General features: G+C 41.0%; 1 protein-coding gene across 2 annotated transcripts in view; it reads left to right on the top strand.

Moving 5' to 3' along the window:
* The window catches only part of LOC141140046 (CD109 antigen-like), a 343,299-nt gene that overhangs the window by 24,236 nt on the left and 302,408 nt on the right, over positions 1–16,655 (top strand). For both annotated transcript variants that reach the window (XM_073626809.1, XM_073626808.1), the window contains one exon: positions 14,529–14,689. In XM_073626809.1, coding sequence (XP_073482910.1) covers positions 14,529–14,689 — 161 coding nt within the window. The remainder of the gene's footprint in view (positions 1–14,528; positions 14,690–16,655) is intronic.

Consider the following 16,655-nt stretch of genomic DNA (forward strand, 5'->3'; position numbering starts at 1 on the left):
GGACCAATCACCAGTGTCTGATTGGACCAAGGCAGGGCTGGAATCTTGTCAGTCAGTGGTGAAAGGCTACGTGCTCGGAGCTGGCTGCTCCTTCTATTGGCCTCTCTTTTTTTTTTCTTGGAGTTCGGCACATCTTTTTTGTGTACTGGATTGAATATTGATTTTGGTTTGAAGTGGGTATGTTGAACTGGGGGGGACGTAGGGAAATCCTGAGTGAGCCAATCCAATTCTGAGAAATGTCTCTCATCATAAAGTTCTGCCAGGTCACTGATGATAGAAAGATCACTGATATCTAGCAGTGAGGTATCCTGGTGTGGGGGTTCTTTTCCAACAGAAGCCAATAAAAGGAGCAGCCAGCTCCGAGCGCGTAGCCTTTCACCACTGCAGCCCTGATTGACGAGATTCCAGCCCTGCCATGGTCCAATCAGATGCCGGTGACATCACTTCCTGTTCCACGGTCCATGCTGGTCAGTGTAGAGCTTCCAGGGTCCTTGCTCCTGGAGAAACACTGTGATCTATTCCAGCCAGCTGCTCAATCCTTTCCAGCTATCCGGAAAACAGCGGCGGGACCCACAGAGCCATGTGGAATGCCAGGGCTGCACTTTACTTTGATGAGCATGCATCTTCTATCATCTTGTAAGTTTTTTTAATCTTATCCTATTAAAGTCATCATGTTAATACGACACTCAGGTCTGCGCCTCTCTCTCCCTGTTTTTTTCTTACATGTCATCTTCTCCCTTGGCACTGGATGACCTTGTCCCAGCACTACCAAAGATGTAACGTAATGACATATATTAGTTCAGCTCTATGTATTTCATCACTTTAACTTCATCTGGAATGGATCATGGGCACTAACATTCTCAGCACGCTCTAAATGTTGATTCGCATAAACCTTTTACAAGTTTTAAGATATCATTTACAGTACAAACTATTAATTTTGCCAGTAGAGACATCTAGTGGTCATATGATATATTGCAGGTGAATATATATATTTAAAACTTTTTTATGGCTAATAAAATCACACAATTAATACATAAAGTTCATAAACATTACAAACATAAAATCTGCATATCTATCTATCTATCTATCTATCTATCTATCTATCTATCTATCTATCTATCTATCTATCTATCTATCTATCTATCTATCTATCTATTATAACAACAGTTTTGGGCTTTCCTGCTCTTAATCAGGTGCAGATGTAACAAACCATTAATTGAAGTTCATTACGCCATGGCAAACCCATTCATTCACTTTGGGCTCACATGTATACAAATAATCAATGGTTATCATGGCTTACATTTAAATAAAGTAGATACACTGTAACAAAAAATGATAAGAAAAACTTAATGTTGCACTTTTAGGAGCTAATTAACACCAGCCACTGTGTTACAACGCACTGATCCTGGCACATTACAATATTTACATTTTTTTTGTCATGATTTTTACTGAAATGTCACACAGTGACATTTCATTAGGCTTGATTTGCCAACTCAAGGTGCGAGCCAGTGGATTGCCTCACATTGCACTGCAGTGAAAAAAGTACAACGTGCCATACTTTTTATTAGCGCACACTTCCTGCACTTCACTGCAATGCATAGTGTGAACCAAGCACATGAGAGACAAGGCATTTTGCCTTGTCCTGTGGTGGGACTGTACTGGAATAGCCGCCCGACTCATTCCCACTGAACCAGGAGTAAATGGACCCTGAATTATATACATGTAGACAGGTTGCCGCTGTACCATGTGTTTAGTTACTTTCCTTGGCTGCCCAGGTCAAGGGGAAGGGGTTAATATTTCTTGTCGCCTTCCCTGATCATGTTCGTGGGCTTTTTCAGAGGTCCAGCTTTCTCTCCCATGTGATATAAAAGGGGAAGGGATTCAGGTCTAGCCCTCCCCGGGGGGGGGGGCTAGAAAGTGGGCACAAGAACGGAAACCTCGCAGAAGCTTGCTGGAACCTGTGGTCTAGCATTGAAGCACTGCTTTATCGGGATCCCTGTGACTATGGACACCCCTACTCAAGTTCTTCCAATTGTGAACTACTCCCGAAAGGAGTTCAAAGGGGCCAACACATTAAAATGCGATGTACTTGTAACATACTTGTTGAGCTTTTTTGAACAGGACAGTATTTTAAAGGGAGGGTATGTTGAGGTGGATATTGATAAGGAGATTTAAGAATTTGCATGTATGGACAGAGCTTAATTGGTTATTTAGAAAAAATAGAAAAATGTTGAGGAAACTCTAGTTTTGAAAATGTGTTTATATCTGGTTATTTTACTTGTTATTTAAGTGGAATGGATTATACACAAATTCTGGCATTTATTAAAAGATCTAATATTAGAGAAGAATTTATCAGAACAACCGAAATGCATTTTTAGAAAGATTAATACCGTAGTTTACAGAACTACTTTGCACCTAATATTCTGGATACAGTAAGAAATGTGTCCACTCTCCTAGACAAGGCAAGATTTTTGCTTGTAGAAAACAAAGGGTATGCAAAAACAATCCTAATCCGGGGACAAGCAATAAACATTTAAATCTAACAGTAATGGACAGGGATATCGTGTTGAACAATATCCAACACTATTTATCTACCGGAATGCCCTTTGGCTACCTGAACATGGGTCATGTTGCAAGGCAATTGAGTGTTTACTTAGGGGATTATCTCAATAATATAAAAAAAGTATGAAAACACACAGGTTATCTTTGCACTTTACACTGCATCACAATAGGGATCCAATGGATCTCAGCTTCTTGGGTATAGATTATGTATTCCTGAAATAGATGGACTCAGATCTCACTGGGAAGATATCTAAGAAGGAAGACTCATTAATTAATTACATTTTTTTTTCTTTTTATCATTATAATTCTTATTAAAGTTTTGCTGGAAAAGAAACACAAACATTCACGTAAGTTTACAAGTTGTTCAAGTTGAGTTCCTCAATTCTCTAATATACAAAGGACAACTTATTCAACAATTGACGTCATGAAAGAACCCACCTTAATGGATATATGAACTTGATCCTCTTAAACCAGAGGGATTGATATACGTTGCTTCTTTAGACACTTTTGATTACCTGTAGTTTAAATTAGGGCTCTATACTTGTATTTATATATATAGTGATATTTAGGATTTTTAGCTCTAGTGTAGTGCTCACCAGTGAGTACAGTCCATGCCAGATATGCTATTCTAGGGCTTGTTGGCCCACTTTTAATACAAAAAAAAAAAGTCCAACCAAACAGCTTTTCTCGAAGGGTTTTCCACCATCAACACAAAATAAATAATATTTTGCCTTCTGGCTCTCTGCTCAGGCTTTGTACCTTGGTCCTCCAGACCAACTAACAGAGCACGCACACCTCTATGTTCATATACAGCCACTGTACCTCCGTAAGCTTTCTCAGCTCTGTAGACTCTCTTTTGCAGCTCTCTGCTTGCTCTGGCCCACAGGCATCATCTATCTGGTGCAGACATGTACACCTCTGGCTACTCCCTTGCAACCACACAGACTCCAAGGAAGGGTGGAGCCCTGAAATACTGTCAGGTCTCCACTATAAGAGCATGTTGATGTTAGAATTAGTGTGAACTTTCTATGTATTAATTGCATGATTTTATTAGCGATAACTTGTTTTTGTATTTATTCAGCTACAGTAATTATATAACCACTAGAAGTCTCTACTGACAATATTCATTGTTTATAAATAATACTATGAAACTTGTAAAGGGTTTATATGGATCAGCATATGGAGTAAAGCACCCTCTGTATAAAGTGTAGGAAAATATATTTGGGATCCTCTGTAGGCAGAGGAGTCGGGGTCAATTTGTTTAAAGTTTGCTGACAAAGCTCCAAGGGCTGAGTCTCTGTTACCTCCCCATAGCTTCTAGAACTGCTGGAGGGTTCTAGAGCTTAGATGGCAAAGGAGCAGAGATTAGGCCTGAATATCTATGGAGTCCCCACCAATCCCTGGGTGGGGACGGTCCAGAAGGTGGAGAGATAGGCCATAAATATTCTGGAGCCTGGCCATGAGGGAGCAGAGTCCTGGGTCCAGTTGCCTGGAGAAGGAGAAGCAGCAAGGTGCAATACCCTGCTTGCTCACTAGAAAGAGACAGCTTTGTGCCAATTCAAGCCTGTAAAACCAACCTACATCTCTTGCTTGGGGATCTAAGGAACAGCCAGGTGCAGTAGTACTCTGCTTACAGATGAGCTGAATCTTTGGGAGAATAGTACAGTGATTTTCAGTACTTTCAAGTCCTTAGTTTGCATTTAAGTTACTGTTCTAGGCATCCCATACTTTCCTTTCCATATCCAAGTTCATCCACCAAAAAAACAAAAACAAAACAAAACTCCCTGGACTGGTTCTTGACTTCTGAGAGAGTGCTGGAAAACTCTTGTTGTCTAGCTGTGCAAGAGAGAGAGAGAGAGAGAGGACCCCAAAAAATCAACAGCAGCTCCTAAGGGGGTAGTGCTACAAGAGTGTAATGAGTTTGTGCCTGCCCAACTGTGGTCCTTGTGAAGTCTGAGTGTTGAAATGCATAGGGTGGGACTAATACACCTTTGGCATTTTTGCACTATAGTGAATAAATGGTGCAAACATCCCATATATCTATTTCAATAGGCAGATAAGTTTGGGTGGAGGGGGGGGGGGGGAGTGGTCAGGGCATTTATATTATATACTTTCTAGGTTGGACCAATGTAACTATGCATACAGTATGTTCCAAAAAATAAAAACAGAAAATCAATCAGTGCAAACATAAATACATAAATCCTAACCTATAAAGCAGCTGTGACACTCAAGGCCAATATATACAAATCCTGGATTAAAGTTTACAAATAAAATAGTGCAGCGCTAATAACACCTAATGCTAAAATTAATATATATATATATATATATATATATATATATATATATATATATATATATATACAAATGTATAAATGAAAAAACAGGAACAGGGAGTATAAAGAAAAAAAAATCCTTGGCTGTGATTACTGTGCTTGAAAAGGATTCTCAGCTGTGATAAGACCTCCACCACAGGCAATATAAGCCGCTCATCTCACTTATGGCTGTGTCCGTGGTGAGTATATTAGGACTCACTTTTTATTACAATATATTTGGCACTTTTAGTTGAGACAAAGGATCTCTTATACTAATAAGATGTTGTTTATATATATATTCTTAAATATACCCCTCTGTAATGTTATCTGTAACATGGGAGGGTGTACGTCTGCCTGCTGGTAACCTTTGCCTTGGATGCCCTTTTTAAAACCGAAGGTTGCGCAGACCAGTGGTACTAATTTGAGTGAGACTTAGCATCTGTGTTCCTATGGTTACTAACGACAGGAGGAGGGGGACTGCATATGTTCGCTGATGAGGTGGTGTTTAAAAAGGGCTGATGTGTGAGCCTCCGTATATCACAGAGGAAGTACCACCCACTGGGACGATACTCGTGCAGAAGGACCCGATCATGTCAGCCATAGCCACCTTCCACTCACTGTCTCGCCGAGACGTGCCATTGAAATGCTTCTATGCCTAGCACTGGGCTAAAAGTGCTTTTCTTGTGAGTAAACTTTTATATATAATAAAATGCACCAAACTATACAGAGAGCACTATCCATGTTTTATTGATCTTACATGATACAACGAGTTTATCCGATCCTGATTGTGAGATCTGGCTGGCAATTTGGAGCGGTGGAGTCTTGTAGCTGTGGAATCCCTGCAATGGCACTAATCACCTCTTAACCCCTGTTAGAGGAAGGCTTGTTTGACCTGTCTGTTGGTTCAGAGGGTCCATTCAGTGAGGTGAGCAGCTTATTTTGCCTGTGGTGGAGGTCTTAACACAAATATGCACAGCTGAGAATCCTTTTCAAGCACAGTAATCACAGCTGAGGATTTTTTTCCTTTACACTCCCTGTTTTTTCATTTCTACATTTGTACATGGACTTCTCTATCAGAGTTTGGACTATTGTCTTTTAAGGCTGTGTTTAATGAAATATATATATACATTTTAGTATTAGGTGTTATTAGTGCTGCACTATATTATTTGTATGTATATATTTTACCTGGCTGATGCCCCTGGAAGCTGGAAATAAGAGATATCCGCTTGCTTCTGGGTCCCATGTTGATTGGTTAGCTTGATAGATTGTGAACACAGGAGGTTGGCCACTTGGCATGGGCGAAGCATTCCCTGACTAGACAAGGTGGAGAGTGTGACGTCACTACCAGACTCTCTACCTTGTCTACCTTGTCCAATCATAGAATGCTTTGCATTCATTCAGGAAATGCAAAGCATTCTACAAATGGCACCTGTGTCCAGCAGCAGACCTCCTCTATTCAGAATGTAGCAGTGTGGGTGCTCTACACAGTACTGAAAGTTAGTGGAGATCACTGTAGTAGTGGTGTATACTCCAGTGATTACCAGCTTGCAAGGGCATCAGCCAGGTATAGTATACATGGATCAATGTAATTATGTATATAAGATCAATGCCTGGAATTCTTCTCTAAGCATGTGCCAAGAGATACAAGGTAGTTATTGCTGAACTCTGTTCCTGCCTTGGTGTTGTAAACTTTCTGAACTACTAACCAATGACTTGTAGGCAGCTAGTCCATTCAGAACAATGTGTCTTCATGCATTTTAGTCAGGTATTCAAAAAGTTATTAAAGCCTGTGAACCAACAGAGGATACTAGCACAGTAGGAGGAGAGCTCCGCAATGGAAGCCTACATATAACTCTCAACACAGGTTTAATAATAAAGCCTAACTCTGGGCTCAGTCTACGCCCCCTGTTTTGCTCCCATCCCTTGAAGAATGCCTGCAGAAGGAAAAAAGGAAAAAACAATATACATACCCGTTTTGTTTTCTGGTGCTCCTCTTTGTCTTCAACGATGGGAGGAAAGGTGTGTTGCCACTCCCTTCGGCATTCTCTTGTAAGTTCAAAGGTGGGGGAGCCTTGATGCCTTGAGCTCACCAAAATTAAGTTAAATGATGATGGGTGTCATTTAACACTGGTACTGCATCCATTGAGTCATTGAGTCTGCTAAGTAAAGTGCTAGAGATTGGGTATGCCAAAGCTGCTTGTTTATTTTAAAGTGCTGCTGGGGGATCTTTTTTACTGTATTTGGCCCAAGCTGGAATCGGGCTTAAAACCTGTGAATCAGTACACTTATGAGTAATGCTAAGAAACCGGGACAGAAATAAAATTACCCAGAAGCTGGTTGAACGCAAACACAATAATGCCCCGTACACAAGGTCGGACTTTGTTCGGACATTCCGTCAACAAAATCCTAGGATTTTTTCCGACGGATGTTGGCTCAAACTTGTCTTGCATACACACGGTCACACAAAGTTGGCGGAAAATCCGATCGTTCTAAACGCGGTGACGTAAAACACGTACGTCAGGACTATAAATGGGGCAGTGGCCAATAGCTTTCATCTCTTTATTTATTCTGAGCATGCGTGGTACTTTGTCTGTCGGATTTGTGTACACACAATCGGAATTTCCGACAACGGATTTTGTTGTCGGAAAATTTTATCTCCTGCTCTCAAACTTTGTGTGTCAGAAAATCCGATGGAAAATGTGTGATGGAGCCTACACACAGTCGGAATTTCCGACAACAAGGTCCTATTACACATTTGCCGTCGGAAAATCCGACTGTGTGTACGGGGCATAACTGTTCGATTACACCAGTAATTGTGCATTTATTTCTAAGTGATTGTAAATTAACAGCCTAATTTTCAGAATGCATAGTATGTGCATAAAATATTTAAACAAATAATTGTTACTTTATTGTGTCTTGAAGTAGTCTCTGTTCACTGCTTTTAGTGGCATTGTATTCTGAATCTGATTTGCATATCCTGGAATAAAGACAGTTGGAGTAACCTGGAGCATTTTCCCACAGTAACCAATAATGTTTAACATTAAAGCGGGGGTCCACCTATCTATCGTTTTTTTTTTTTTTTTAGTTCATTCACAAACTTTTCTTCTCAGCATTACATACTCACATATTGTGTGTAATATGTCCGCCTGTGTCAGATTTCGTCGGAAAGAATAACTTATATTATTCACTGCAGGCGGTTTCCATCTTCATTGTGGGCATTTGAAGCCCACAAGCATTTATTTCCTGGATGTGGTGAATGCTGTGCTCCCAGCATTCACCGCTCGTTCAAGTACATGTTCAGTGGCATCCTGGGAAGCCTGAGACTAGCTCCCAGGAGTCTGGGAGAGGCTAGAAACACGCCTACTCCCATGGGAGGAGAACCAGGAAGTGCAAAGAAGAATAGAAAAATAAAAGGTAATTACGGCGATTTAAATTTTTTTAAACGGCATGTCAGCATCTAGGCAAGGAAGAGAATGCATACAGATATTGTTCAAAATTTGGGTGGAACTCCGCTTTAAGCAATCTGATTTTAAAGTGGTCCTAAAGGTAAAAAGTTTTGTTTTTTTACCTTAATGCATTCTCTGCATTACGCTAAAAAAAACTTTCAATAGCAGCTCCCCCCAACCCCCCCTAAAACCATGGTTCCTTTCTCTATCCAGTGCTGTCCCGTCCGCAGCAGCTTTTCTCCCCCTCTCCGTGCTCTCACAGGCCTCACTGAGATCCTGTGAGGAGTGAGAAGGGAAATAGGGCCTGGCCCAGGAGAAGGGAGACACAGCCTGACTCAGGAATGAGTCTGCACATCTGCCCCCATAGCAAGTGGCATTACTATGGTGGCAGACATAGAAGAAGAGGAGCCCAGATTGTTGGCAGGGGACCCCAAAAGAGGAGGTTTGATGCCCCTTTAAAGTTCTTATTTTCTAAAGCAGCACTTCTTGGCTAGGTGAGAATGACGTTTGTGCCTCCGCCCAGATTCTGCATGTGCGCTGATGTGCCGCAGAGCTACTCAAAGGGGGACTAAAGTTCCACTTTAACCCTCAGACAAGCACAACACAGAGGAGCATTAAAGCTGGGTTGGGCAAAGCCTGATAGGGATTCACAGACACTAGTTTCCCATATGGTCTGCTCTACCCTGTGCTCTTGACAACAGTCAGTGGGCAGATCCATAATCAATTGACAGCCTGCTTTTGGCTATAGTATCTGCCTACTGCCACCTGTGATTCACAAGAAGAGGGTGTACCTTATGGGGAACGAGTGTCTCAGCTTTTCTATCAGGCTCTTCACACTGTAATGCCCTGTACACACAATAGGATTTTCCTATATATATATATATCCCATCGAACAGCTGTTCGATGGGAGCTTGTTGTTGGAAATTTCGACCGTGTGTAAGCTCCATCGGACATTTTCCAACAGAATTTCCGACAAACAAAATTTGAGATCTGGACCTCAAATTTTCCGACAACAAAATCCATTGTCGGAAAATTACACGCATGCTCGGAATCAAGCAGAAGAGCCACACTGGCTATTGAACCCTAATTTTTCTCGGCTCGTGTTGTACGTCACCCCGTTCTTGACGTTCGTAATTTCCAACAACATTTGTGTGACTGTGTGTATGCAAGACAAGTTTGAGCCAACATCCGTTGGAAATAAATCCAGGATTTTGTTGTCGGAAAATCCTATATATGTGTATAGGGCATTAGTGTCACTGGTTGCTAGGAGGCTGTTTGTTGTAAAACTGAAGGTGTGCTTAATTACACCAATGACAGGTGGGGAGGAGGTAGAGGCAGCAAATATGCCCCCTGCTACACAACATACATACCCAGATAGCAACGATTACATGCCATACATTTTTGGCAGTGTTGAATTGTAAGTTTTGTTAACTTGCTGCACATTTTCATTGACAAGTTGTACACTTGCAGAACACTTGAAGCACAAGTTCTAGTTGACACTTTTCCAAGTTGGAGCAAATTTGCATGGCAAGTCTCGAGCAAGAGCAAAGTTGCAGTCTTGAGTCTACAGCAAGAGCTCTGCAAGTCTACAGCATGAAAATTCAGCCACAGTGACCTCTGTGGTGGGATGACTATTGCACAGCATAACTGAACCAGAACTTGCAGGAGACTTGCAGAAAGTTTGCTAAGAAAGTTCATCTTAAATCATGCAATGTGGACTTGCTGCAATTGTTCAACAAACTTGTGAAGCCTGGCAAGTCTAGCAACAGCTTAGCAAGTCATTTTCAAATTTGCAGCACAATTGCTTGCTATCTGGGTAGGCAGCACTCTGCCTGTCTATGTACGGCAAGTTAGAGTTGAAAGTAATGATAGAGCTTTGCCTCATCTAGTCGACTAGGTTGCCCATGCTCTCCCATCCCAGCATATCATAAAGAACAAGATTCCTCAAAGTTTGGGACTTTAAATGGAGTTTAAGGCAGTAATATTAAATACATTTTTTTTAATATATTAAATATTAAAAAAGTACAAAATTTATTGGACAAACAATAAATAAATCAACAAATGTAATACAATGTAAATATGAATGTAAACAGATGACTGATGATAAAAAAAAGCCATATAAGGGGAAAAAAACAGCTTAAAAAGAGGGGGGAGTGCGCAAAGGAATAGTCCGATGCGTTTCAAATGCACTCTGAAGTGCGGATCTTCCTCAGGGACTTTTACAGTTTGCACCACTCCCAATGCTGTAGTTCTACAAAGATAACAAAAATATGCCATCAAAATCATGCACTAGATGAAATTGTACATTTTGTAGGTATATATTATCCATACAGCAAGTTCAAAAAATCTTTCTTTAGAAGCTAAACAATATGTATACTGACCCCAAATACACAGTTATTTCACCAGCAGCTAAAGAGACACACTCAAATAGTGAGAATGGAACAATTATCCGTGCCAGATCAAGAAGCGCCATCCACAGGACATCCTGAATTTACCCATACTCCAAGAGGTTGCTATTAGTCACTTTTGGGGGTGTTGTGTTTAAACAGTGTCAGGATAATGTCCAATTGAATGTGATGATAAAAGTATGCATTGCAATCAGAAACTAAAAAATCCTACATAAAGCTAATATTTAATTACCACAAATTGGACCCATACCTTAATATTAAGAGCTTAGTTCATATATGTATAATTCATGGAAGGTGTATCACATCCAGAAAGGATTCTCATATCAAGCGGTGGAGAGATATATCACCTGCAAGTATATACAATGAGATCCTGAAGTCCACATCCTTGAGGACAATTGCTTGTAGAGTGGCAATTGTTAGAACCTAAGGATGATAGAAGACATAAATATATAAGGAGAAAAGTGAGCATCTTGGGGCCAACAAAAGTGACCCCAAAGTGCTAGCCCAAAAGAGTCTACTGTGGTAAGAAAACTTGCCTTAATGGATGGAGCAGAGGTGTGTGGTCCATCAGCTGCAGGGTCAAAAGAGACTGAGCAGTGAGACTATCTAGCTTATAACTGTGTTGCAATTGCTGGTTAATTGGACACAGCTGATGTGTTTCCAAGAAGTGTATTGAACACCATAGAAGGGCCTATCTAGAAGACCAATAGCAGCCCTGACATAGACACTCCCCCATGATAAATAATAAGAAAATAAAAAAGATAGCGGGACTTTATATATAGACACTCGGGAGCGGGAATAAAATTAATAATTTTTAATGGAATCAAATGATTATAGAGTTTCTGTATTCGAATAATTCAATGCATGATGCTATATATAAAATCATTCGTACAACTATTACAATTCATTGAAACCAGAAAAGATATACATACATACATGTTCCAACAAGGAATCAATACATAATACATAATGTAAAAACATTTAGAGCATGATTACATGATTAATTGGAAAAGTTGGAGGTCAAAAAGAAAAGGGAGGGTTACAGATCATAGGGGGCAAAAAACAAATTATTATGGAACGGCCTGGTAGAATGCATCAATATGTACACTAGGTTGATATTGGCTCTACGCGTTTCAAGGTATTTGACCTATCATCAGGAGCAAGGAACCATAGTGATAATCTAAAAATTGAAAGGAAAAATGTTTAATTGAAGGTATAGAGGGGGAAAAAGAAAAAAAAAAAAAAAGGAAGGAAAAAACTCAGAACAGGCAGGAAGGGTCCTCCCTGATGGACCCGAACCGCCTGTGCACTTACATGTGTGGTCCACACAGTGGCGGTGCGGCCACGAAAAGCACAGGCCAAGCCAAACATGCCATGCACGGGAGCTGAGGGGACATGTAGCAACGGGCAAGACACAGGAATGGACGACGTCCCGCAGGAGTGTCATTGTAGATGATGGTGAAACAAAGGGACCAAATCTGTAGGGGAAAGAAAATGAAGTGGCTGTGAAGTGGATGTGGGGCAAGGTGAAGGAATTGTAATAGTTGTACGAATGATTTTATATATAGCATCATGCATTGAATTATTCGAATACAGAAACTCTATAATCATTTGATTCCATTAAAAATTATTAATTTTATTCCCGCTCCCGAGTGTCTATATATAAAGTCCCGCTATCTTTTTTATTTTCTTATTATTTTTCATTCAACCGGGATGGAGGGGGGGACCTGAACGGCACCCCTATACCTCATATAAAGTCCCACTAATTCCCTCTACCCATTTTTTTCCCAATTAATAATAACTCCCCCATGATGTAACAGGCACAACAATCCAAAGTTTAACCCTTAGGCCAAGGGGGCTGATGTAAGCCGGCGCATAATCTAACAAAACTGCGCGCACGCTGACATAGCTTCACCGGCACACAGTCTGTGCGGACTGCGTGCGCAACGGCATTGCTGGTTTCTGTGACAATGGAAAAGCTTGGCTCTAACATCAGGGAAATAACATACCCAGTAATGACGTCACATAGCGCGGCTGTATCACTGTGCCACAGCGTGCAATGACATACATTGCAGACTGGAACAGCGTTCATAGGGGTCAGTACCCCAAACGTCAGGAAAGAAAAGAATTATAGATGTATAAACACAGCAAGATGTTATTGCAAACCCGAGCTTTAAATAAGGAAAACATTTGATGGCTTATGCAAAACTAATAAGTTACTGGATTTACTGGGATAGATTTTAAGAAAATAGTGAAAAAGTAAAGGTAAAAAATATAAAGCAGCAGGGTCAATCCAGTGTCCAAAGTCCGAAACTTCAGAGGATGCCACGGAGGAACATCCATAATGGCATCTGAGCTGCAAATACTGACAATTAAGGAGAGAAAAGAAAAGAAACATTTTCGTAAGTATTTAACAATGTTCCAAAAATTCTACACAATACGGCAACATCAGCAAGATAAAACAGAATAAAAGGAGCTAGAAAGAGGGGCCCCAAACGACGTGCAAGAGGTCTAGTTCTCAGATTGTCAGCCTCGCTCTTAAAGGTACTCTCATCAGAACTAACTCTTAAATATTGCCCATAAAGTATGGATCTAATGAGGTTCTTAGGGTGGAAACTGCTGGCATGCAAAATGCCATTGCCGGCAGTTGACTTCCTATATAGACTACTGGTAATCATACCAGTGTCGTCCTTATGGATGTAAACATCCAAGGATTCAATCCGATTGATATTGGATGTCATGGTAAACGCAAGATTGAAAGCATTCTCATTCAGTTTCTGCACAAAAGTCTGAAGCAACCCATCCGGGCCACTCCAAATAATAAAGATGTCGTCAATATAATGAAACCAGATGATTACATGGTCCATGAAAGGAATCACGTCGTCTGATCTGTTGATCATACGTTCCCACTCCCCGAGGTACAGGTTGGCGTAGGCAGGAGCACAGCAGGTCCCATTGCCACACCCTGTACCTGGAGGTAGTGGGAACCAATGAAAACAAAATAATTGTGGTTCAAAATAAAATCAAGAGCCTCAACAATGCAGTCATTGACTTTCACTTCCAGACCACTTTTCTTCGAAAGAACTCGTTTTATGCAGGCCAGGTCCAGTTTGTGTGGAATGGAACTGTATAATGCTTCCACATCAATAGCCACCAGAATGGAGTTGGGTGGGACCTGTAATCCGTCCAGTTGTCTAAGTAAATGTATAGCGTCCTTTACTTAGCTTGGAATGGTCAGGACAATATTACTGCCTTGCGTCCATTTAAAGTCCCAAAACTTGAGGAATCTTGTTCTTTATGCAAGTTAGAGTTGGTCCTAATTACGTTCAGTATTGTTATCTATGACATGGAGGTTATTATTTCTGAATTTGGTGCAATAGTACCTTCAATTTGTAAAACGGCGCTATCAAGAACTACCTGAATTTGCAGCATGTGTTGGTAAAGCTCCTCCAATGGACAGCAGGGATGTTTTAATTTGGCGCAGGGCATTTTAAAGAGCCATAACTCCAGAAAAGTGTTGCTAGGACTTATTGATATAACTTAAATGTTCCAAAGTATTAGAAGACATAACATTCTTTTTGTCTGGCCAATCTTTGGTACACAGCCATTTATCTAATATCTGCATTTATATCCAAGTCATCTTGATTCCATTTGGCCTGCAGATACACAGCATTTTTGTACTGTATTATGTATGTTGGTTCTTCTTTAGTCTGTGATATAATTTTGTTGGCTGCAATAAATTTACAATTTTAATGTTATGCTGACTCAATCCAAGTTGACACATTTTTTTCCTTTATTAGGCCAACATACCTGCTTACCACTCCTTTAGATATCCGTCCTGGATCAAATTTTATTTTAGGAATTGATATATTAGAAGATAGCCCACCTTTAGTAAAAGTTGAAGCTGAAATTCAAAAAGATAATATTACTCTTCTTGAAGGAGAAGGAGTGTTTCAAAGAGGTAAGTGACCGAATCACACATTTCAAATAATTGCAAAATAACAGACAAAGAAAATGTTTTGGGCTTTGTTGTTTGGTTTGTCTAATGGTAAACAGAAGCTTGGCACTAAGGCCGGGTTCACACTGGTACGGCAAACGCTGTGACATTGGGAGCTCATGTCGCATGACATATGTAAATCAATGTTTCCCTATGGGAGCCGTCTTAACTGGTCTGACACAAGTCGGTCCGACTTTGAAAATGCTCCCTGCACTACTTCGGTCCAACTTTGATCCTACTTCAGCCTATTGATTATCACTGAAGTCGGATCAAAGTTGGATGACCCAACTTTGGCATGCGACTTGTGCTCTGAGGATCTTGAAGGGAAACTCCAGGCAAATAAAAAAAATGGCATGGGTATCCCCTCTAAGAGCATACCAGGCCCTTCGGTCTGGTAGGGATTTCCAGGGGAACCCCCATGCCAAAAAAACGGCATCAAGGTCCCCCCAAAATCTATACCTGACCCTTATCTGAGCACACAGCCCGGCAGGTCAGGAAAGGGGGTGGGGACGGACAAGCGCCCCCCCTCCTGAACCGTACCAGCCTGCATGCTCAACATGGGGGGTGGGTGGTTTGGGGCATAAATTGGCTTGACGTTATAGGCAAGAAGAGACAGGAAAGATACCACAGAAATCATGCTGAAAAAGTATCCCCTCTGTGTTAGATGTAGATGCAATTAATTGCTACATCCACTTTGTTTTTTCAAACTTTTTCCATTTTTTATATTCTTTGCGTAATCCTGCAAATAACACACTTTCTGTGCCAGGATGGCTATGCTCACTCCTTCCACTGCATCTAAGGAGGAAGCCATTGCTCTCACACTTAGGATGCTCTCAATTTGAAATCCAAACACATCTTATTCCTATTTATTACAGTATATGGGCATGGCGGGATTTGTATGCACAGTATGTAAGACAGCCTAAAAGGAACATTGTTTGTGATTTTATTTCAAGTCACAGGATACTATATTTCTGGCAAGATCAAAAGGTATTTTCTGGACTTGTTGAAAATGCTTCCTACCCTGAAAAAATAGAGCTAATGCAGCCACCATATCAAAGGACTGGTAAATTGCAATATATAGAATTTTTGCTCGAGTTTAGATGTCCTTTAATTAGTTGTATTTCAACATACAGTGAGGGAAAAAGTATTTGATCCCCTGCTGATATCCCTCAGGTTCATAGATAAATGTTGTTACTGATGTACACTGATGTAACCTGAATCGGTATTCATCAGTATTCATTCAGTTCATTCATACTAAAAATGTGGCAGAACTGATAACGCCCGCACAAAAAGACCCTTACAATCCCAGTGGTTGTTCAATATGTTTTTCTGGGTCTGGGGTGATGGCTTTTTCTGGCGATTTAGGTGCACACCAGTCTGTTGGACCCTTATGCCGCGTACACACGAGCAGACTTTTCGACCGAACTGGTCCGACGGACCATCCGACTGACTTCCAACGGACTTTCCCAACGAACGGACTTGCCTACACACGATCACACCAAAGTCCGACGGATTCGTACGTGACGACATACGACCGGACTAAAATAAGGAAGTTGATAGCCAGTAGCCAATAGCTGCCCTAGCATCGGTTTTCATCCGTCGGACTAGCATACAGACGAGTGGATTTTTCAATAGGAACTGGGTCCGGCGGAGTTCTGATGTAAAGATTTGAAACATGTTCCAAATCTAAAGTCCTTCAGATTTTCGACCGAAAAAGTCAGCTGCAGGTCCGATGAAGCCCACACACGGTCGAATTGTCCGCCAGACTCGGTCTGTCGGACCAGTCCGGTCGAAAAGTCCGCTCGTGTGTACGCGACATTAGAGAACTACAAATGAGTTGATGAGAGCCTTCTCTATCCATGGAGACAGCAAGAACTATCCTACTGCTGTACTGTCTATTGAGAACCTGAGACCATGAAGTGTGAGTGGT

Source organism: Aquarana catesbeiana, linkage group LG04 (assembly GCF_042186555.1).
Source record: "Aquarana catesbeiana isolate 2022-GZ linkage group LG04, ASM4218655v1, whole genome shotgun sequence".
Classification (NCBI taxonomy): domain Eukaryota; kingdom Metazoa; phylum Chordata; class Amphibia; order Anura; family Ranidae; genus Aquarana; species Aquarana catesbeiana.